Raw genomic sequence first — 23,113 nt, 5'->3', positions numbered from 1 at the left:
TAGCTTAAGACTATTTGTGCGATTTCAATCATCATGTTTAACCACCCTGTATTAATATGTACAGTATCAGTGTGTGTGTGTGTGTGTGTGTGTGTGTGTTTCATCTCACTCAAGGATATAAAAACCTGAGATCACCTACACTGTGAGATATTATTCATACTTAGTGTAAATTGGAGCAGATAGTACTTACACCTCAATGTATTGCAGTGCTTTAAAAAACAGTAGGTAATAACATATTCTTTATATGATTATATTGATTATAAACAGATGCTGTCTTCTAGTGTCCTTCCTTGTGTCTATTCCTAAAGCCCCCTACACCTGCTCCTAATCACACTGAAGCTGCTGATCAGTAAAGCTGTTCTTTAAGCTGCAGGAAGAGACTCACGCTTCTGAGTTTGGGAACAATATGAGCTGCATGTGATTGATTCTCCAGAACATCTGATCAACGTGAGGACACCACATATAATTTCAATTATATACATGTTAGATGTTTTATTTCCAATGTTTGAATATTTTCTTATGTTTTCTTTAATATAAACACCTCTCTGAGCTAATATACAATGGAATAAATGAGAAGAAATGCAGATTTGTACTCGGGTCGGTCTCCTCAAAAGCCACTGTTCTTACTCTCTCACTTATCTGACTGGTTTCTTTAGTAATTTTGTCTGCTAACAGTCAAGCCTTTACTAACAAGACGAGCTATTAGCACTTAGTGTAACAGAATCCATTTAAAGGTGTTGCTAATGCAGAAACAACTTTAACATGAACACAGAAGTCCACACATGAACAAGAAACAAAGACACACAATGTTTTACTTTCTGTATCTCTGTATCTTGACACAGCTATTGTGTTTTCTGGCTTTCTGGGTAATTTGTTTTTCACTTCACAAATATTTTACAGTGTGTCATATATAATCTTACCACAGTTTCTCCAGTTTACAGTGAGGATCCTCCAGTACAGCACAGAGACGCTTCACTCCTGAATCTCCTAGATTATTCACAGACAGATCCAGTTCTCTCAGGTGTGAGGGGTTTGATCTCAGAGCTGAAGTCAGAGCAGAACAACCTTCATCTGTGACGTCACACTTACTCAACCTGTAGAGAACAATGACACACTCTTCACTCTCTCAGATCAGATCAGTTTGTGCTGTGAATCCATTAGTAAAGAGAAAGTACAAATCTTTAAAGCCTCATGACATTTTAAACTGAGATTTTGTGAAATCTGTTTAAGACACCTTTTAAACAAAAGAGCTTTTATTTCCATCATAAAATACTTTGTGTTTGTTGTGTGTGTGTTTCCAACTCAAGGATAAACAAAACATCACCTACATGACATTATTCTTCATGCAGGTAAATGGTGTGCAGATAGTAAGCCCAATGTTTGCAGTAGGGCTCGAAATCTGTACAATCATTAAATAAAATATGTGAATATACAAAGTATCCTTTCAAAACGAACAGCGCCGACAGCCAGATGTGCAATGCTTGACCTCCTCTATATGCAGAGCAGAGTGAGTGTTAGTACATGTTTTATGTTTTGTGTTTTGTACCATCACTGTTCAAGACGCCGATCTACAGAACTGCATCCATGGAACACAATTGTGCCAGTAGTTTAAATACAAGTAGTTGGAACACGTTCGTGTCCGTATATTCACTGTCCGTGTACGCGCTGTCTGGATTGCTCACACAGAAAGTATAACCACAGGCTGAACAAACTCCAACAGTCTTTTGGAAACAGGGTTTTTTAACCACACAAACAGCACTTCAGCTCGATTGAACAAAGTGTTCATAGAATGCAGTTCTTACAGGAGTGTGAATAAATGAATCTGCTCCTGCCCTGATTGTAAAACAGAACCTGATTGGCTACAGCGAGAACATTCTACGATTGGTCAGCGAAGTGTGGCTGTTATCTGATTGGCTTGAGCAGACGGTGGGTGGAGTCACAAATGAATGCCAGGAAAAATCTGTGTTTGTAGAATAAAAAAATATTTGTGAATATGGTTTTTATTTGCAAATTCATCACTTTATTATATTGTGGATCTCATTCTATTTATTTGTCAATATGTTAAATTTTTGTTAATCTCTTTATATTTATTTGCGGATCATAATTTTTTATTTGTAATTATGCAACAATTCTATCTCCCATACACCTAGCCCTAATATCAGTTATTAAAATACTTTTTAAATTCCTCCTCCGCTAATATTTATGTATATATGACTGCTACTATAAAAAAGTTTCATATCTCAGAAGTTGCTTGTGTGCTAAGAGAGTATTTGCTGAATCAAGCTGCTAAAGGAGTGTTTTCTGCTTCCTCTGAAACACCGGAAGCAGACTTCGGAAATCAATGAGATACATTTACTTCAGAAGCAAAAATCACTTAAGATAGAAAGTCTTGTCTTTTCTGAAGAAAAAGTAAACATTCTGCCAATGGCAAGAAAATGTTACATAATTGTTTTCCCACTTATTTTATTAATATTATTTTTCTTACCTCAATGGCAGCAATTTTTTTTCCCTATTATTCTGAGTAAAAACTAACAAACTTTTGATACATTTTTCAGAAAACAACCTTTAAAATCTTTCATTTTGCTTCTCAAGTAAATTGATCTTGATTCAGGAATGTTTAGATATTTGTTCTAGAAAACAAGACAAATACTAATAAAAAATTTTTTTTGCAGTGAAGTAAATTGAGCACTTATGAAGTTCTGTGTGTTTGTTATTCAGAACAAATTCAAGCAGCAGAGTAAATCTCAAGACTGTGTGCATGTGCTTATGTTTTACTGTACGCTGCACAGCACTGCATCATATTTAGACCGTATTTCACTGTATTCTTGCCATAAAATCAAGAAAAGCTGGTTTACTTCACATCGAAGCATTAAAAGTGTCACCTGTTCAGTGCATGGATTTATATGCTGAATGAATCAAGGTGAAACATCAATCAAGGTGTTTCAGAACTGCAGAATTCACACAAATCTCTGCATTTAATTCAAGAAAATCAGCAGATAAAAGAGTAAATGAGAAGAAGGGAGCAGGTTTGTTGTGGATCTGAACCCGTGTCTCTGACATTGTTGAGCAGCGCTCGAGCACTAAAACTACTGATGAACTTTTCCTGAAACACACAGAAGAATCTTTTCCAGCAGCGTGTTCACGAGAGAGAAGCTCTTCATTCCTCTCCTTCACAATCATAAAGATCATCAGTGGGTGTCCTGCACATCATTGTTTTGAGCTGACTGTGAGATCTGATGCTCTAGAGCTGGATTTGTGTTTTTATTATAGTCTTCAGATCCTGATCTGATATATAGACCTAGTTTTATTTCTGTGTTTTGGACACTAATGTTGTGAATCAGAGCTTGTTTCTGTAGTCATTCACAGAAATGCGTCACATCTGAGTTTGCAAAAGTCATTTTCACAAAAGGCAGACATGTAAATGAATATTTAACACAGATCTCATTAAATGACAAACTCTCAGCTTGTTTTGTGTGAATAATTCATATACGTGTGTGACCTGCTGAAATGTAAGTTTTAATCTTTTATTTGTGACATTAATGTGGTCACAATGCTGACAGAGTAAATATGTGTTAGAAAACTAGACCTATATCACTCATAATATTCCCATTCACAGGAACACACCTTTTCTATGGTTTGATTTATTTTATGGCATAATGCAGATCTCTTTAAATGTATAATAATCTAAAATAGTGTCTAGTGTTGTACAGTAAAGAGTAAGCACACTTCAAGCACAAGTGAAAGTGTCTGAACGTCAGCTTTACTGATCAATGTGTGGAGCGTCTCTTTGCTGCAGCTGCTGCTGATTTAATGAACGAGTTTCTCATGTGACGGGGTTGTTTTTACCCGCGGCGCTAACAGACGCTTTACTCTATTATCTACTGTATTAAAAACACCTGTCGTGACTCCTTTAAGATTCTGGCCTGTTATTCAGCAGAAAAGCTCTCATTCAGGAACATTTATTTTAAAGGAGTCAGATTCATTATTAAATATGATACTTTAGTTCATGATGAAACACTCACAGAGCTTTTCTGCAGTTGATCACAGCTGGTATCAGTCTTCTTCTCCCCTCAGCTGATGTCTTGTATTTCATGGGGTTCAGTTCATCCAGCGTCTCCTCTGACATCTGAAGCATGTAGGAGATTGTTGAGCACTGAGGAGGAGAGAGTTTCTTCTCTGAGTGTTTGTCTGATTTCACAAACTCCTGAATCTCTCTGAACAGAGTCTGATCTTTCACTTCCAGCAGACAGAGGAACAGCTTGATGGACTGATCAGCTGAGAGAGGATGACGTTCAGGATCATCTTTGATCTTGTGTTTAATGTACCGTTTGGTTCTCCTGATGGTCTCTGAGCTGTTCTCTGTGTGTGTCAGTAGATCCTGTAAGAGTCTCTGATTGGACTCCAGTGAGACGCCCAGCAGGAACCGCAGGAACAGATCCAGACGTCCATTCTTACTCTTGAGAGCTTTATCTACTGCTGATCTTAGTAGATCATACAGAGAGACTTTACCAGATCTGTATATATCTGTGAATTCACGCAGTGGTTTCTTATTCTTTGTTAAATGGCAGTAAAACAGATAGAAAGCAGCAAGAAACTCCTGAACGCTCAGATGAATGAAGCTGTAGACTTTCCTCTGATGAATCACAGATTCCTGCTTAAAGATCTCAGTGCAAATCCCAGAATACACTGAGGCGTCAGTGACGTCTATGCTGCTCTCAATCAGGTCCTCCTCATAGAACATCACATTGCCCTTCATCAGCTGTTTGAAAGCAACTTCAGCAAGTTTCACAATCACTTCTCTGTTGGACGGCAGGAGTTTCTCTGGATCTCTCTCTTCATACTTCTGCTTCCTCATGTTGATCTGAATCAGCAGGAAGTGGATGTACATTTCAGTCAGAGTTTGAGGGATTTCTGCTCTCAGATCTTCTTCCAGGAGCTTCTGAAGCACAGTGGATGAGATCCAGCAGAAGACGGGGATGTGGCACATGATGTGGAGGCTTCTTGCTCTTCTGATGTGTGAGATGATTCTGCTGGCTTGATGCTCATCACTGATTCTCTTCCTGAAATATTCCTCCTTCTGAGGCTCAGTGAATCCCTGAATTTCTGTCAGACGGTGGATGTATTCGGAGGGGATCTGATTGGCTGCTGCTGGTCTGGAGGTGATCCAGATGAGAGCAGAGGGAAGCAGCTCTCCTTTCATGAGCTTTGACATCAACACATCCACTGATGAAGTCTCAGTCACATCACAAACTTTCTGAGCGTCTGAAAACATCAGTGTGATTCTGCTTTCATCCAGACCATCAAAGATGAACACAACTTTACACTCCTCATAAATCTGTGAGTCCAGATCTTGAAGTTCAGGATGAAAGTCAAGCAGAAGTCTGTGAAGACTGTACTGATGATCTCGGATCAAGTTCAGCTCTCGAAATGGAAGCACAAACATGAAATCTACATCCTGATTGGCCTTTCCCTCTGCCCAGTCCAGAATGAACTTCTGCACAGAGACGGTTTTTCCGATTCCAGCGATGCCTTTAGTAAGAACAGTCTTGATCTGGTCTTTGTCCTCAGATCCTGCTTCAGCTGAGGCTTTAAAGATGTCATTGCAGTAGATTGGAGTGTATCGTGAGTGTTGTGTTCTGGCTGTTTTCTCCATCTGTAAAACCTCATGTTCTTCATTCACTCCTTCTCTCTCTCCCTCTATGATGTAGAGCTGTGTGTAGATGCTGTTCAGGAGGCTCTCGTTCTCCTGGAGTTTCAGTCCCTCACATAATCTCTCATACTTGTTCTTCATGCTGGTTTTGTGCTGCTCTTTGACTCTCTGTAGTTCATCATTCACTGCTTGATCATGTTTATTCAGAGACGCTGTACCGCTCGTGTTGTTCAGCCAGAAGACAGAGGAGACTCCTCCAGAGATGCTTCGCTCTCCATCTGCTCTGCTGAAATATCACAAGAACAACTGATTCAAAATATCTAAAAATAAAGGATGTGTAAATTAACATCTATCTGTGAAATATTATAATTTGCACATAATATAATATATGTACATGTGTTGATCTGTTTAACTCTGTGTAAAAAATAAAATCATAACTCATCTCTCTGTCAGGACTCGACAGTGTGAGCAATTTTACTCTCATCTGCAGCAAACACTAGATGTGTGTGAACAGTGAAGTGTGTTCAGGAGCACAAGAGCCAATAAAACAAGCTCCTCACAGAGTCTTCAACACCTTCAATCATCACCACACGATTATCCTCACCTGGGGTCAGAGGTCACTGCTTCATCACTGAGGTCAGGAGGAGGATGACCCATGGATCTGTCACTCTTCAGAGACACACAGCTGTGATCAGGAGATGAAGATCTCTGACTGCAGATCCTGAGAAAACACACAGAGATATCACACTCTTTTGCTGTAAACAGTGATGATGACAGAAACTGAGAATCTGCAGCATCAGTCAGATGTGACGCCAAAACACATTTACATCATGATCATCTGATCCGGACGCTTCTCCTCATGTGTGAATGGTGTGCCAGCAGAAGACAGTTTGTCTTCCACTAATAAACAAACTCTTAGAAATGCTGTGAGGTTTTCTGACCCGCACTCTCGGTCATACAGGGATCAAGCATCCAAACAAATAGTTCAAATTACATTTATCTTGAGGAATAACCCAGTGTCTATACGAAAGAAAAGCTCAAGGCTTTCAGATCTCTACATAGGCATATAACATAGTATTTTACAGTCACATCCAGCACACTGAATACTGATATTTGTCTATTACAAACTGAAGTACTGCCTAGTGACAAGAACACTAACCGCAGCTCTACAAGACTATTATAAAGCAGCCAAACAACTCTATACTGATTCTGAGCTGCACTTCTGGGTAAGTGTGTTATTAACTGTTCTTCATGATAAAACACTAGAACTACTGCTACTACTGTCTAGTCTATGTACATGTTTCAGGTTTAAATATCACTATATGCCATAACTGTAGGGCTAATACACTATCTCCTCTATGAACTTCATATTTGTATATTATGTAGATCTATTGTTTACATCAAATTCATGCTTTATTCATCAGTGCAGTCTGTCTCTTTAATGCTTGAAATCATAAACGTCTGTTTCGCTTCAAAGTGTGTCTTCGATGACGGTATTCTGTAAAAATTAAAATCATGTTTATTGCATTCTGATTCTGACGTACAAAGGCACAAAACATTTGTTCATTATTTTGTGTTTTTTTCCTCCACTTGTTTCAGTTTTTCAGCCTCAGTAATGTGCTAATAATTAATAAGATATCTCACATAAGACATGTTTACATATAATCCACAAGAGAAAATAATTAAAGTTATAAAAATGACCCCATTTAAAAGTTTACATCCCCTCGACTCACTCAATACTGTGTTGTTAGCTGAATGATCCACAGCTGTGTGTTTGTGTTTAGTGATAGTTGTTCATGAGTCTCTTGTTTGTCCTGAACAATTAAACTGTCTGCTGTTCTTCAGAAAAATCCTTCAGCTCCCACTAATTCTTTGGTTTTCCAGCATTTCTGTGTATTTGAACCCTTTCCAGCAGTGACTGTATGATTTTGAGATCCATCTTTTCACACTGAAGACAACTGAGGATGGTTTTATCTTCTGGAGCATCAGTGAGTGTTTGAACCTTCTGTAATAGTTGTGTTTGAGTCCCTCAGTTGTCTTCAGTGTGAAAAGGCTCTCCCTCCACTCACCATCATAGACAGCACTGTAACAACAGTGGAGTCATTCAGGTTCCTGGACACCACTATCTCTCAGCACCTGAAGTGAGACGCTCACATCGACTCCATCGTGATAAAGGCTCAGCAGAGGCTGTACTTCCTTCTTCAAACACCATCTCCAGATTAAACAACTAACACATGAATCATTACCTGTGTTCTGTAATTCATTCTCCATCTCTAATTACTGCCTCTTTCTCAAGTACTATATAAATACATGTGCATATCTCTTTATTCATACAGCTGTATAAAGAGTAAATAATGCACAAATCTTTACATAAGTCTTCTGTTCCAGATCCATACACATTATTATTATTATTATTGTTGAGTTGTACTATTTAAATGTTTTCTGCTCTCATGCCAGATGTATGTATGTATGTATGTATGTACCAAGAGCATAACATGTATTTTGCATTCCTTGTGTGTCTGCACACACTTGATAAAGCAGATTCTGATTTTCTCTTGTGGACTATATGCACATCTTTTATGTGAAATATCTTATTCAGATCAGTACTAAATAAATAAAAATAACATGTATTTTGCATTATCCCTCATATTAGTAAAATAATTAACATTTTGCAGATTTTGAAAGGGGGGATGTAAACTTTTGACCTCAACTGTAACTTTGATAGAAAGGTATGTAATGGATTACAATCAACCAAAAATTCAGACAACTGTTGTATGACAACCCTGCTAAGAAACAACAACAACAGAACCATCACAAAAAATATAATGGTTTCCACAACAAATACCATTACAAACCATCAACTGTTAATCATTAAGATCAGGGTTGTTTTATTTTTTTCCCTGTAGTGTGCTTTGGGACATATTCCATTAGGATTTACTGGTTTTAACCCTCTGAGGTCTAGGGGGTTTTGAGGCCCTGGAGAAGTTTGGACATACCCTGACTTTTGTGCTTTTTTCAGTTGCTTCTAAACATATACATGGCTAAAGTCTGAAAACACTGTATTCAGTACAAACTGGGCTACAGTAATATATAAATAGCATGTATGTACATGATAGTGTTTTTGAGAAAACAATGTTTATGCATGGTTAGTGAAAAATTACAATTTTGAAGTCGCTGAAATAATGTCATAAAACACCAAGAGAACATTTGTTCACAAGACTGTCAAACATGGACCTTGTAGCCTAGAAAAACTTACTTCAAAATGATGTGAAAATCATCTTGTTTACTCACCTCACAGAAAACAATAGATTAATTTAAAATTTTCTAAGACACTTTTTTGTTTGTAAAGGGCATATGCGAGTAGGCATCAACTATCATGAATATTAGTGGGATTAACACCTGAGAAGACAAAGACCCGCATAATGAGCTGCATATTGAGCCTTTCAGCCAGTTGTGTGACTGAGAGGGAAGAGTTACAAGAAAGAATGTGAGGACAAAATAAATGTATATTTTTAGGTTTGTAGTTTATTTAGAATATATTTAATTTTCTCACAAAATAACTTGAGATTCACTTGTGAGTGCAGTTAAACAGTTTATTAGGAACAATCAAAGCTGACTTTCAAAGCTGAATTTTTTAGCATCATTACTCCAGTCATGCTCCTTCAGAAATTATTCTAATATTGATTTTTTTCTACAAAAAAAAAAAAAAACATTTATTGTTATTATTATTATTAATGTTGAAAAGAGTTGAGAATATTTTTTTAAGTTTTTTTTGGTTTTTTGATAAATTGAAAGAACAGCATTGTTTGTAACATTTATCGTAATAATAGTTTTTATTTATCATCACGTCTGTGCTAAATAAAAGTTTTAATTTCTATATATACTGACTCCAAGCTTTTGAAGGGAATAGTGTATATTGTTCACACTTGGAGTCAGAAATATGAATTTCTCATATTGTAGAAAATATAGACTTACAGTACAGGTCAAAAGTTTGGAAACATTACTATTTTTAATGTTTTTGAAAGAAGTCTCTTCTGCTCGTCAAGCCTGCATTTATTTGATCAAAAATACACAAAAAAAAACAGTAATATTGTGAAATATTATTACAACTTAAAATAATAGTTTTCTATTTGAATATACTTAAAAAAAAAAAAAACATTATTCCTGTGATGCAAAGCTGAATTTTCAGCATCATTACTCCAGCCTTCAGTGTCACATGTAACATCCAGTCTATCACATGAGCATTTAGAAATCATTCTAATATTCTGATTTATTATGATTGTTGGAAACAGTTCTGCTGTCTAATATATTTGATGAATAAAAGGCTTAAAAAGAACTGCATTTATTCAAAAATAAAAAAAAACATTTCTAATAATATATATTCTAATAATATATTTTTCTTTACTATCACTTTTTTATCAATTTAACACATCCTTGCTGAATAAATGTATTGATTTTATTTAAAAAAAAGAAAGAAAAAAAATTACTGACCCCAAATTACTGACCAGTAGTGTATATTGTTAATACAAAATATTTATATTTTAAAAACATAGCTTCTTTTTTTTTTTTTTTTACTTTTTATTCATCAAAGTATCCTAAAAAGTATCACATGTTCTGAAAAAACTATTAAGCAGCAGAACTGTTTCCAACTTTGATAATGAATCATCATATTAGAATGATTTCTAAAGGATCATGTGATAATGATCCTAAAAATTCAGCTTTGCATCACAGTAATAAATGATAATTTAAAGTATAATACATTTAAAAACAATTATTTTAAATAGTAATAATATATCACAATATTAATTTTTTTGTTGTTCTGTAATATTTTTGATCAAATAAATGCAGGCTTGATGAGCAGAAGAAACTTCTTTCAAAAAGACATTAAAAAAGTAATGTTTCCAAACTTTTGACCTGTACTGTATATAATTATATAAAATGACATGCTATAAAAGTATTTATATAAAACTGTACCTGAGATCAGTCTTTCTATCTCCACTCTTAAACTCTATTTCACGACCCATAGACACATCACTCCTCAGAGACACACAGCTGGACTCTGCTCCTGATCTCTTCTGATGAACTGAACTATAACAAAACAGATTAAATCCTTTATGATGATAATAATTTTAAAGGCTATTAATTATGTGTCATAAAATATATATTGATTATATTTTTATTATATTTCATATATATATATATATATATATATATATATATATATATATATATATTATATATATATATATATATATATAAGTTAAAATAAAAAAATTATTTTATTATATATATAAAATAAATTCTTTATTTTAACTTCAAAAACCTCCAGAAACAAAAAACCTGAAGGAGACTCTCATTATTGACTGTGTGTTAAATTTCAGATAAAGATAAAAAAAGAAGAATTTCTCATATTGTAGAAAATATAGACTTATATAATTATATAATATGACATGCTATAAAAATATTTATATAAAACTATAACAAAACAGGTTTAATCCTTTATGATGACAATCATTTTAAAGGCTATTAATTATGTGTCATCAAAAATAGTCATCAAAAAAAAAATTATATACATATATATATATAGATTATATATATATATATAAATATATATATATATATATATATATATATATATATATATACACACACACATATATAGTACAGTATACAGGGCTCCAAACTGCGACTAAAACAGTCGCATTTGCGACCATAAATATTAGTTTGCGAGTGACGTTTTTGCTGAGGTCGCCACTGGCGACTACCCGCCGAAAGCTCCTCAGGATTTAACCGCTAAAAAAGTTTTATCAGGCGGATGATTTGCTTCATTCTAGCAGCGCCCCGTCTGTGATAAAACAAACTCGGGCCGAAGGTTAATACACACAACTACACCGAGTGTGGACCTGCCGCGTGTACAACAGCTTTCAGCCGAGATCGGCCCATAGAGAAAAAGCCGTCTGTCAGCCAGAAGTGTTTTGTAGAGTCGGCGCGGCTCTGGTCCATTATCTTCTCACCGATGCCGAGACTGAACTGACAGAGACGCATTTCAGCCAGAATCAGCCCGAGTCTTATTGCTATCTGGGTATATATTTACATGTTATAACTTAAACATTTGAATGTAATGCCTTTTTTCCTAATTGTTTTGCGATCAAATCTTTTGTTATGTTCACGTATTAAACTGAGACGATGCGCATCAAAGTTTTAGTGGAAAAGAGAGTTTCAGACAGTCCTCATCTGTCGCACATCAGTGCTGACGCACACAGTCTGATAAACGCAGCTCCGCTGTGCAGCGAGAGAGAAATGACGGAGACGGAAGAAGGGAAAGTGCAGAAAATACAGCGTCTATTTCGTTCACAACTTGAACAAACTAGAACAGGTAAAGCTGTCAGCTGTGTGAATATTGGCAATATCGTCAACAATTCTCGTTTATAATAATTACTAATATGGATTCCTTAAACAAGATCTTGGTCTGTGTTCTTTTAATGCGTGAACTTCATTATTTGAAGTGCAACTTCCGTCCAGTAATCGCAAAAAGCTCTCCATCTGCTCTGCTGAAATATCACAAGAACAACTGATTAAAAATATCTCAAAATAAAGGATGTGTAAACTAACATCTAAACCGATAGAGATTTCAGTCTTGTATTTTCATCATAAAAACATTATGTTGATCTGTTTAACTCTTTGTGTAATGCACATTGTTCCAAAGGAGCTTCACAGAAAAGTAGGAAAGTGCAAAAAAAAGAGAGTCTCACACTCCTCCAGCAAGCAGCTAAAGGTGACGAGCAAAGAACAAACTCACTGAGAGCTTTAAGAGATGAGGAAGAAAACAAAAGCTCCTCCTCAAGCTGACAGCAGAGACTCTGTTACACAGTAAGTTTCTTTTATCTGGACATTGAGATCAAATTCATTTTCCATCACTGAACTTTTGTCCACAGATTTGAGGTGAAATCAGGAATAAAATCATAACTCATCTCTCTGTCAGGACTCGACAGTGTGAACATTTTACTCTCATCTGGAGCAAACACTAGATGTGTGTGAACAGTGAAGTGTGTTCAGGAGCATGAGAGCCAACAAAAACAAGCTCCTGCAGCTCCTCACAGAGTCTTCAACACCTTACACTGCAGAACAAACACCATCATTACTCTTTACTCTCTTAAATGTGGAGAATTACGATACAGTCTAAAGTGATCATTAAACTTCAAAAGTCTGTTGTGATGAAAATAAATCTGAGCGCTGCACATTCAGAGTAAAACCGTGGTACTGTTGCTCTTCTACAGGCTTGTGTTTCACAGCAGTTTCACAATCAGTGACTAGAGCACATTTATTTCCGGATGATCGCTTGTGATTGACAGCTGATGAATTAATAACAGTCTGTACTTTACTGCTGTGGACATATATCGTAACATGTTAGATGGATGTAAGATGCATTTTATCTCCCTCATCTTTCTGAAGGAGCAGCCAGCAATAGAAAAGCAGGCATTTCAAAATATGAGTCTGCTGTATTTCTGTTTGTTTATAATTAAAACTCCCACATCATGGATAAAGTTTTTACTTTGTTTAGACACGTTATTAGATATTTTCATGACATTTCATACATATTTATTACATTTTCATTGCGCTCCTGAAGTTTGTTAATGTAGGAGCTCGTGTGCTCATTGTGTCGAGTGTCTGTGTGTATTGAGTGTGTTTCTGACTCCCATAAAGCAGTACATAGGCATATAACATAGTATTTTACAGTCACGTCCAGCACACTGAATACTGATATTTGTCTAATACAAACTGAAGTACTGCCTAGTGACAAGAACACTAACCGCAGCTCTACAAGACTATTATAAAGCAGCCAAACAAACTATATACTGATTCTGAGCTGCACTTCTGGGTAAGTGTGTTATTAACTGTTCTTCATGATAAAACACTAGAACTACTGCTACTACTGTCTAGTCTATGTACATGTTTCAGGTTTAAATATCACTATATGCCATAACTGTAGGGCTAATACACTATTTCCTCTATGAACTTCATATCTGAATATTATGTAGATCTATTGTTTACATCAAATTCATGCTTTATTCATCAGTGCAGTCTGTCTCTTTAATGCTTGAAATCATAAACGTGTTTCACTTCAAAGTGTGTCTTCGATGACGGTATTCTGTAAAAATGAAAATCATGTTTTTTGAATTCTGATTCTGATACAAAGGCACAAAACATTTGTTCATTATTTTGTGTTTTTTTCCTCCACTTGTTTCAGTTTTTTTCTGCCTCAATAATGTGCTAATAATGAATAAGAGATAGCTCACATAAGACGTTTACATATAATCCACAAGAGAAAATAATTGAAGTTATAAAAATGACCTCATTTAAAAGTGCTGTGTGTTTGTGTTTAGTGATATCTGTGTTGTTAGCTGAATGATCCACAGCTGTGTGTTTGTGTTTAGTGATAGTTGTTCATGAGTCTCTTGTTTGTCCTGAACAGTTAAACTGTCTGCTGTTCTTCAGAAAAATCATTCAGCTCCCACTAATTCTTTGGTTTTCCAGCATTCCTGTGTATTTGAACCCTTTCCAGCAGTGACTGTATGATTTTGAGATCCATCTTTTCACACTGAAGACAACTGAGGATGGTTTTATCTTCTGGAGCATCAGACAACTCTCTAACCTTCTGTAATAGTTGTGTTTAAGTCCCTCAGTTGTCTTCAGTGTGAAAAGGCTCTCCCTCCACTCACCATCATAGACAGCACTGTAACAACAGTGGAGTCATTCAGGTTCCTGGACACCACTCTCTCTCAGCACCTGAAGTGAGACGCTCACATCGACTCCATCGTGATAAAGGCTCAGCAGAGGCTGTACTTCCTTCTTCAAACACCATCTCCAGATTTAAAGTATTATGTAAATACATATGCATATCTCTCTGTAATTCATTCTCCACCTCTAATTATTGCCTCTTTCTCAAGTATTATGTAAATACATATGCATATATCTTTATTTAGCTGTATATAGAGTAAATAATACACAAATCTGTACATAAATACTGTTCCAGATTCATACACATTATTATTATTTATTGTTAAGTTGTACTATTTAAATGTTTTCTGCTCTCATGCCAGATATGTATGTATGTACCAAGAGCACCTTAAAAACCACAACAAATTCCTTGTGTGTCTGAGCACACTTTTTTTTCTCTTGTGGACTATATGCACATCTTTTATGTGAAATATCTTATTCAGATCAGTACTAAATAAATAAAAATAACATGTATTTTGCATTATCCCTCATTTTAGTAAAATAATGAACATTTTGCAGATTTTGAAAGGGGGGTTTGTAAACTTTTGGTTTTAACCCTCTGAGGTCAAGGGGGTTTTGGGGGCCTGGAGAAGTTTTGACATACCCTGACTTTTGTGTTTTTTTCAGTTGCTTCTAAACATATACATGGCTAAAGTCTGAAAACACTGTATTAAGTACAAACTGGGCTACAGTAATATGTAAATAGCATGTATGTACATGATTGTGTTTTTGAGAAAACAACGTTAATGCATGGTTAGTGAAAATTTTAAATGTTGAAGTCACTGAAATAAGGTCATAAAACACCTAGAGAACATTTGTACACAAGACTGTCAAACCTGGAGCTTGTAGCCTAGAATTTTTGCTTCAAAATGATGTGAAAATCATCTTGTTTACTCACTAACAGAAAACAATAGATTAATTTAAATTTTCTAACACACTTTTTGTTTGTAAAGTGCATATGCGAGTAGGCGTCAACTATCATGAATATTAGTGTGATTCACACCTGAGAAGACAAAGACCCACATAATGAGCCTTTCAGCCAGGTGTGTGACTGAGAGAGAAGAGTTACAAGAAAGAATGTGAGGACAAAATAAATGTATATTTTTAGGTTTGTAGTTTATTTTAGAATATATTAAATTATCCCACAAAAATAACTTGATATTCACTTGTGAGTGCAGTTAAACAGTTTATTAGGAACAATCAAAGCTGACTTTCAAAGCTGAATTTTTAGTATCATTACTCCAGTCATGCGATCCTTCAGAAATCATTCTAATATTCTGATTTTTAACTCAAAAAAAAAAAAAAAAAAAACATTTATTGTTATTATTATTATTAATGTCGAAAAGAGTTGAGAATATTTTTTTAAGTTTTTTTTTTTTTTTGATAAATTGAAAGAACAGCATTGTTTGTAACATTTATCGTAATAATAGTTTTTATTTATCATCACGTCTGTGCTAAATAAAAGTTTTAATTTCTATATATACTGACTCCAAGCTTTTGAAGGGAATAGTGTATATTGTTACACTTGGAGTAAGAAATATGAATTTCTCATATTGTAGAAAATATAGACTTACAGTACAGGTCAAAAGTTTGGAAACATAACTATTTTTAATGTTTTTGAAAGAAGTCTCTTCTGCTCGTCAAGCCTGCATTTATTTGATCAAAAATACAGAAAAAAAAAAAACAGTAATATTGTGAAATATTATTACAACTTAAAATAATAGTTTTCTATTTGAATATACTTTAAAAAAAATAATTTATTCCTGTGATGCAAAGCTGAATTTTCAGAATCATTACTCCAGCCTTCAGTGTCACATGTAACATCCAGTCTATCACATGAGCATTTAGAAATCATTCTAATATTCTCATTTATTATGAGTGTTGGAAACAGTTCTGCTGTCTAATATATTTGATAAATAAAAGGTTAAAAAGAACTGCATTTATTCAAAATAAAAAAACATTTCTAATAATATATATTCTAATAATATATTTTCTTTACTATCACTTTTTATCAATTTAAACACATCCTTGCTGAATAAATGTATTGATTTTATTTAAAAAAAAAGAAGAAAAAAAATTACTGACCCCAAATTACTGACCAGTATTGTATATTATTACAAAATATTTATATTTTAAAAACATAGCTTCTTTTTTTTTTTTTTTTTTTTACTTTTTACTCATCAAAGTATCCTAAAAAGGTATAACATGTTCTGAAAAAAATATTAAGCAGCAGAACTGTTTCCAACTTTGATAATGAATCATCATATTAGAATGATTTCTAAAGGATCATGTGATAATGATCCTAAAAATTCAGCTTTGCATCACAGAAATAAATGATAATTTAAAGTATAATACATTTAAAAACAATTATTTTAAATTGTAATAATATATCACAATAAGCAATTTTTGTTTTCTGTATTTTTGATCAAATAAATGCAGGCTTGATGAGCAGAAGAAACTTCTTTAAAACCATTAAAAATAGTAATGTTTCCAAACTTTTGACCTGTACTGTATATAAGTATATAAAATGACATGCTATAAAAATATTTATATAAAACTGTACCTGAGATCAGTCTTTCTATCTCCACTCTTAAACTCTATTTCACGACCCATAGACACATCACTCCTCAGAGACACACAGCTGGACTCTGCTTCCGATCTCTTCTGATGAACTGAACTATAACAAAACAGATTAAATCCTTTATGATGATAATCATTTTAACGGCTATTAATTATGTGTCATAAAATATATATTGATTATATTTTTATTATATTTCATAAATATATATATATATATATATATATATATATATATATTAAGTTAAAATAAAAAATTTATTTTATATATCATATATAAAATAAATTCTTTATTTTAACTTCAAAAACCTCCAGAAACAAAAACCCGAAGGAGACTTCTCATTATTGACTGTGTGTTAAATATCAGATAAAGATAAAAAAAGAAGAATTTCTCATATTGTAGAAAATATAGACTTATATAATTATATAAATGCTATAAAAATATTTATATAAAACTGTACCTGATAACAAAACAGGTTTAATCCTTTATGATGACAATCATTTTAAAGGCTATTAATTATGTGTCATCAAAAATATATGTCATCAAAAAAAAAAAAAATTATATATAGCCTACATATATAGTACAGTCTACAGGGCTCCAAACTGCGACTAAAACAGTCGCATTTGCGACCATAAATATTAATTTGCGAGTGTCGTTTTTGCTGAGGTCGCCACTGGCGACTACCCGCCGAAAGCTCCTCAGGATTTAACCGCTAAAAAAGTTTTCTCGGGGCGGATGATTTGCTTCATTCTAGCAGCGCCCCGTCTGTGATAAAACGAACTCGGGCCGAAGGTCAATACACACAACTACCCCGAGTGTGGACCTGCCGCGTGTACAACAGCTTTCAGCCGAGATCAGCCCATAGAGAAAAAGCCCGTCTGTCAGCCAGAAGTGTTTTGTAGAGTCGGCGCGGCTCTGGTCCATTATCTTCTCACCGATGCCGAGACTGAACCGACAGAGACGCATTTCAGCCAAAATCAGCCCGAGTCTTATTGCTAACTGGGTAGGCTATATTTACATGTTATAACTTAAAAATTTGAATGTAATGCCTTTTTTCATAGTTGTTTTGCTATCACATCTTTTGTTAAGTTCATGTATTAAACTGAGACGATGCGCATCAAAGTTTTAGTGGAAAAAGAGTTTCAAACAGTCCTCATCTCTGCCGCACATCAGTGCTGACGCACACAGTCTGATAAACGCAGCTCCGCTGTGCAGCGAGAGAGAAATGACGGAGACGCAAGAAGGGAAAGTGCAGAATATACAGCGTCTGTTTCGTTCACAACTTGAACAAACTAGAACAGGTAAAGCTGTCAGCTTTGTGAATATTGGCAATATTGTCAACAATTCTCGTTTATAATAATTACTAATATGGCTTCCTTAAACAAGATCTTGGTCTGTGTTCTTTTAATGCTTGAACTTCATTATTTTGAAGTGCAACTGCCGTCCAGTAATCGCAAAAAGCTCTGTGCTTTGTCGCTTCTTAATAAAAAGTACCAGCTTTAAAATTATTCAGAATTCATAACGAAATTCAAACAATACAGTTTTTGGCGCTCCTTAATGCGGCAGGCGCGGTCGCTTTAGCGCCTCAGTTCAAGGGCAAGTGAACACATTTAATCTTTCTCTTTACTACTATAGTACATAGTGAACATGAATTAACATCAAAAGGTAGGCTATTTTATAAGAGAGCCTACAGTAACAACTTACTGAAATGTCTCGTGTAAAAGCTCATTCAGTGTTTCAAACTGCGGAAAATGTGTAAAGCTTGTAAACATTGCAACGTAATATACGTTTACCTCAGAATAACCATTCAGTGTCAATAAGCTCATTAGTCAGCTAGAAAAAATAAAGGTGCTTAAAAGGTTCTTCACAGAACCATTTTGGTTCCACAAAGAAGCATTCAGTCAAAGGCTCTTTAAAGAACCATCTCATTCTTTATAATCTGGAGAGCCTTCTTTCTTTGTGTGTTGAGTGTGTTTCTGACTCCCATAAAGCAGTTCAATCATCACCACACAATTATCCTCACCTGGGGTCAGAGGTCACTGCTTCATCACTGAGGTCAGGAGGATGATGACCCATGGATCTGTCACTCTTCAGAGACACACAGCTGTGATCAGGAGATGAAGATCTCTGACTGCAGATCCTGAGAAAACACACATAAATATCACACTCTTTTGCTGTAAACAGTGATGATGACAGAAAGTGGGAATCTGCAGCATCAGTCAGATGTGACGCCAAAAACACATTTACATCATGATCATCTGATCCGGACGCTTCTCCACATGTGTGAATGGTGTGCCAGCAGAAGACAGTTTGTCTTCCACTAATAAACAAACTCTTAGCAATGCTGTGAGGTTTTCTGACCCGCACTCTCGGTCATACAGGGGTCAAGCATCCAAACAAATAGTTCCAATTACATTTATCTTGAGGAATAACCCAGTGTCTATACGAAAGAAAAGCTCAAGGCTTTCAGATCTCTACATAGGCATATAACATAGTATTTTACAGTCACGTCCAGCACACTGAATACTGATATTTGTCTATTACAATCTGAAGTACTGCCTAGTGACAAGAACACTAACCGCAGCTCTACAAGACTATTATAAAGCAGCCAAACAACTCTATACTGATTCTGAGCTGCACTTCTGGTAAGTGTGTTATTAACGGTTCTCATGATAAACACACTAGAACTACTGCTACTACTGTCTAGTCTATGTACATGTTTCAGGTGTAAATATCACTATATGTCATAACTTTAGGGCTAATACACTATCTCCTCTATGAACTTCATTGAGTCTGAATATTATGTAGATCTATTGTTTACATCAAATTCATGCTTTTATCATCAGTGCAGTCTGTCTCTTTAATGCTTGAAATCATAAACGTGTTTCACTTCAAAGTGTGTCTTCGATGACGGTATTCTGTAAAAATGAAAATCATGTTTTTTGAATTCTGATTCTGATACAAAGGCACAAAAAGCATGTTGTTCATTATTTTGTGTTTTTTTTCCTCCACTTGTTTCAGTTTTTTCGCAGCCTCAATAATGTGCTAATAATTAATAAGATATCTCACATAAGACATGTTTACATATAATCCACAAGAGAAGATAATCGAAGTTATAAAAATGACCTCATTTAAAAGTTTACATCCCCTCGACTCACTCAGTACTGTGTTGTTAGCTGAATGATCCACAGCTGTGTGTTTGTGTTTAGTGATAGTTTGTTCATGAGTCTCTTGTTGTTTGTCCTGAACAGTTTTAAACTGTCTGCTGTTCTTCAGAAAAATCTTCAGCTTCCACTAATTCTTTGGTTTTCCAGCATTTCTGTGTATTTGAACCCTTTCCAGCAGTGACTGTATGATTTTGTATATAGAGTAAATAATGCACAAATCTGTACATAAATCTTCTGTTCCAGATTCAAACACATTATTATTATTTATTGTTAAGTTGTACTATTTAAATGTTTTCTGCTCTCATGCCAGATATGTATGTATGTATGTATGTACCAAGAGCAATATCTTATACAAAACAATTCCTTGTGTGTCTGCACACACTTGATAAAGCAGATTCTGATTTTCTCTTGTGGACTATATGCACATCTTTTATGTGAAATATCTTATTCAGATCAGTACTAAATAAAAAACAACAACATGCATTTTGCATGATCCCTCATTTTAGTAAAATAATTAACATTTTGCAGATTTTGAAAGGGGGGATGTAAACTTTTGACCTCAACTGTAACTTTGATAGAAAGGTATGTAATGGATTACAATCAACCAAAAATTCAGACAACTGTTGTATGACAACCCTGCTGAGAAAAAACAACAGAACCATCACAAAAAATCTAATGGTTTCCACAACAAATACCATTACAAACCATCAACTGTTAGTCATTAAAATCAGGGTTGTTTTATTTTCCTGTAGTGTGCTTTGGGACATATTCCATTAAGATTTAATGGTTTTTGACCCTCTGAGGTCACGGGGGGGTTTGGGGGTCTGGAGAAGTATGACATGCCCTGACTTTTGTGCTTTTTTCAGTTGCTTCTAAACATATACATGGCTAAAGTCTGAAAACACTGTATATCAGTTTACAGTAATATATCTAAATAGCATGTATGTACATGATTGTGTTTTTGAGAAAACAACGTTATTGCGTGGTTAGTGAAAATTTTTAATTTTTGAAGTCACTGAAATAAGGTCATAAAACACCTAGAGAACATTTGTTCACAAGACTGTCAAACCTGGAGCTTGTAGCCTAGAATTCTTGCTTCAAAATGATGTGAAAATCATCTTGTTTACTCACTCACAGAAAACAATAGATTAATTTAAATTTTCTAACACACTTTTTGTTTGTAAAGTGCATATGCGAGTAGGCGTCAACTATCATGAATATTAGTGTGATTCACACCTGAGAAGACAAAGACCCACATAATGAGCCTTTCAGCCAGGTGTGTGACTGAGAGGGAAGAGTTACAAGAAAGAATGTGAGGACAAAATAAATGTATATATTTTTATGTTTGTAGTTTATTTAGAATATATTTAATTTTATCCCACAACATAACTAATTGTTTATAAGGAACAATGAATTATGTCTTATTCTCTCAGCGCGAAGCAAACAGTTAAATAAATAAAAAAAACTTGAACAGTCTCGCTGCTTTGTTTTCTGTAGTATGGGCGTATTCAAGCCGCGAGATTCACGTGGAAACAATTAAAATATCAACACCACCGCATTCAGCGCGTGGGCGTGCTCGCATTAGATTTAATGAAGGGAGACGTCACGTTGGTTTTCATATGGATACTTACAGAATATTGTTTTCAGCAGCACTTGTTTAGTTTAAAAGTAGACATGTCAAGCTGTCGATAGATCTATCTCTCATTTTTTCATTTCATCTTTCATTTACAAACAGTCATTAAACATGAAATGGTAACTCAGTGAATACTCAGTGAATACTCTATGTCTCTGTGTGTTGAGTATTCACTGAGTTACAGTTCATTTTTTTTTTTAATGACGCGTTTGTAAAGTGAAGGATCACCGCAGACCAAGGCTGCAGACAGCGCACCCTGTTTTGTTTTCTTTATTTTATAAATGCACAAAGTTTTGTTGTTATTTTATGTGTGGATACAAATAAAAGTAGACACCCCTTTACAGATTCGATTGATGTATTGCTCTATCTGTACGATCAAAACTGAAAGTGTAATTTAAGTTCTCTGGTCGGGGTTATCAGGAGAAGATGCCTCATAAACGTGTATATACGCGGGGATCGACTCCAGAGGGTTAACAAGCCACCAATAGAAGGTGACCAATTACCAGTAGAGACCAACAGGGTCCATTACAGTTTCCATTAAAACCAATACAATTCCCATTATAACCAGTAAAACCATTACAAATGATGTGATGTGTCTATAGTTTTTTCAGCAGAGAATATTTACAACAACAAGCAATACTCTGTTGACTAATTACCAAGCAATACATAACTTTGTTCAGTCTGTGGTGTAAAAAGGTCACATTAGCAATTAAAGAAAAAACACTTGAGCAAAACATGGTCAGGTCAAAAGTGTCTGAATAATTTTTTTTGGTCCCAATTTCTTTATTAATTTTACTGTAGTCCACTGTATGAAGAATTTTGGGGTAAAATCTGTCACAGTTACTTTAATTTTGCTATCATCACTTACATAAATGAAGTATAGTGTTCTGCACCCCATCAGTTACAAAATATCAAAATGAATATCTGGTGTCTGAATAATTTTTGGTTTGACTGATGTTAATATCAGATAAAGATTCAAAAAAAATAATTTCTCATATTGTAGAAAATATAGACTTATATAATTATAATATGACATGCTATAAAAAATATTTCATATAAAACTGTACCTGAGATCAGTCTTTGTATCTCCACTCTTAAACTTTTTTCCTGGAGGATCCACAATCCGGTCACTCCTCACAGACACACAGCTGGGACTCTGCTCCTGATCTCTTTCTGATGAACTGATCTATAAACAAAAAAAAAAAAAAAACAAAATATATATATATATATAATATATATAGTATATATATATATAATATATTATATTATATAAAAATTATATATAATATATATATATATTATATAAT

General features: G+C 34.6%; 1 protein-coding gene across 2 annotated transcripts; it reads right to left on the bottom strand.

Annotated features, from left to right (window-relative positions):
• Nucleotides 1–510: 510 nt before the first annotated feature.
• Nucleotides 511–22,988, bottom strand: LOC122134516 (protein NLRC3-like). Of its 2 annotated transcripts, XM_042731932.1 has the most exons (7): nt 22,874–22,988; nt 19,030–19,146; nt 16,992–17,105; nt 10,625–10,738; nt 6,255–6,371; nt 4,023–5,936; nt 511–1,094 (listed from the first exon to the last, which is right to left on the bottom strand). In XM_042731932.1, the coding sequence occupies exons 2-7, from the start codon at nt 19,080–19,082 to the stop codon at nt 917–919; spliced, it is 2,490 nt and encodes an 829-aa protein (XP_042587866.1). In that variant the 5' UTR covers nt 19,083–19,146; nt 22,874–22,988; the 3' UTR covers nt 511–916. The 2 variants fall into 2 exon arrangements, with proteins under 2 accessions (XP_042587866.1, XP_042587867.1); XM_042731933.1 differs by lacking the exon at nt 511–1,094 and having other exon boundaries at nt 4,019–5,936.
• Between the last annotated feature and the right edge of the window lie 125 nt (nt 22,989–23,113).

This window comes from Cyprinus carpio, chromosome B9 (genome assembly GCF_018340385.1).
Source record: "Cyprinus carpio isolate SPL01 chromosome B9, ASM1834038v1, whole genome shotgun sequence".
In the NCBI taxonomy this organism is placed as follows: domain Eukaryota; kingdom Metazoa; phylum Chordata; class Actinopteri; order Cypriniformes; family Cyprinidae; genus Cyprinus; species Cyprinus carpio.
The sequence above is the reverse complement of the archived record's forward strand: the minus strand, read 5'-3'. Positions and strand labels throughout refer to the sequence as shown.

Bases quoted from the DNA above. Each gene is read 5' to 3' on its own strand.
- LOC122134516 (XM_042731932.1), bottom strand. From the start codon at position 19,082: ATGGGTCATCATCCTCCTGACCTCAGTGATGAAGCAGTGACCTCTGAC. The intron at 10,739-16,991 runs GTACAGTTTTAT...GTTTTGTTATAG, and splicing joins GATAGAAAGACTGATCTCAG to TTCAGTTCATCAGAAGAGAT. The intron at 5,937-6,254 runs GTGAGGATAATC...GTGATATTTCAG, and splicing joins GCAGTGACCTCTGACCCCAG to CAGAGCAGATGGAGAGCGAA.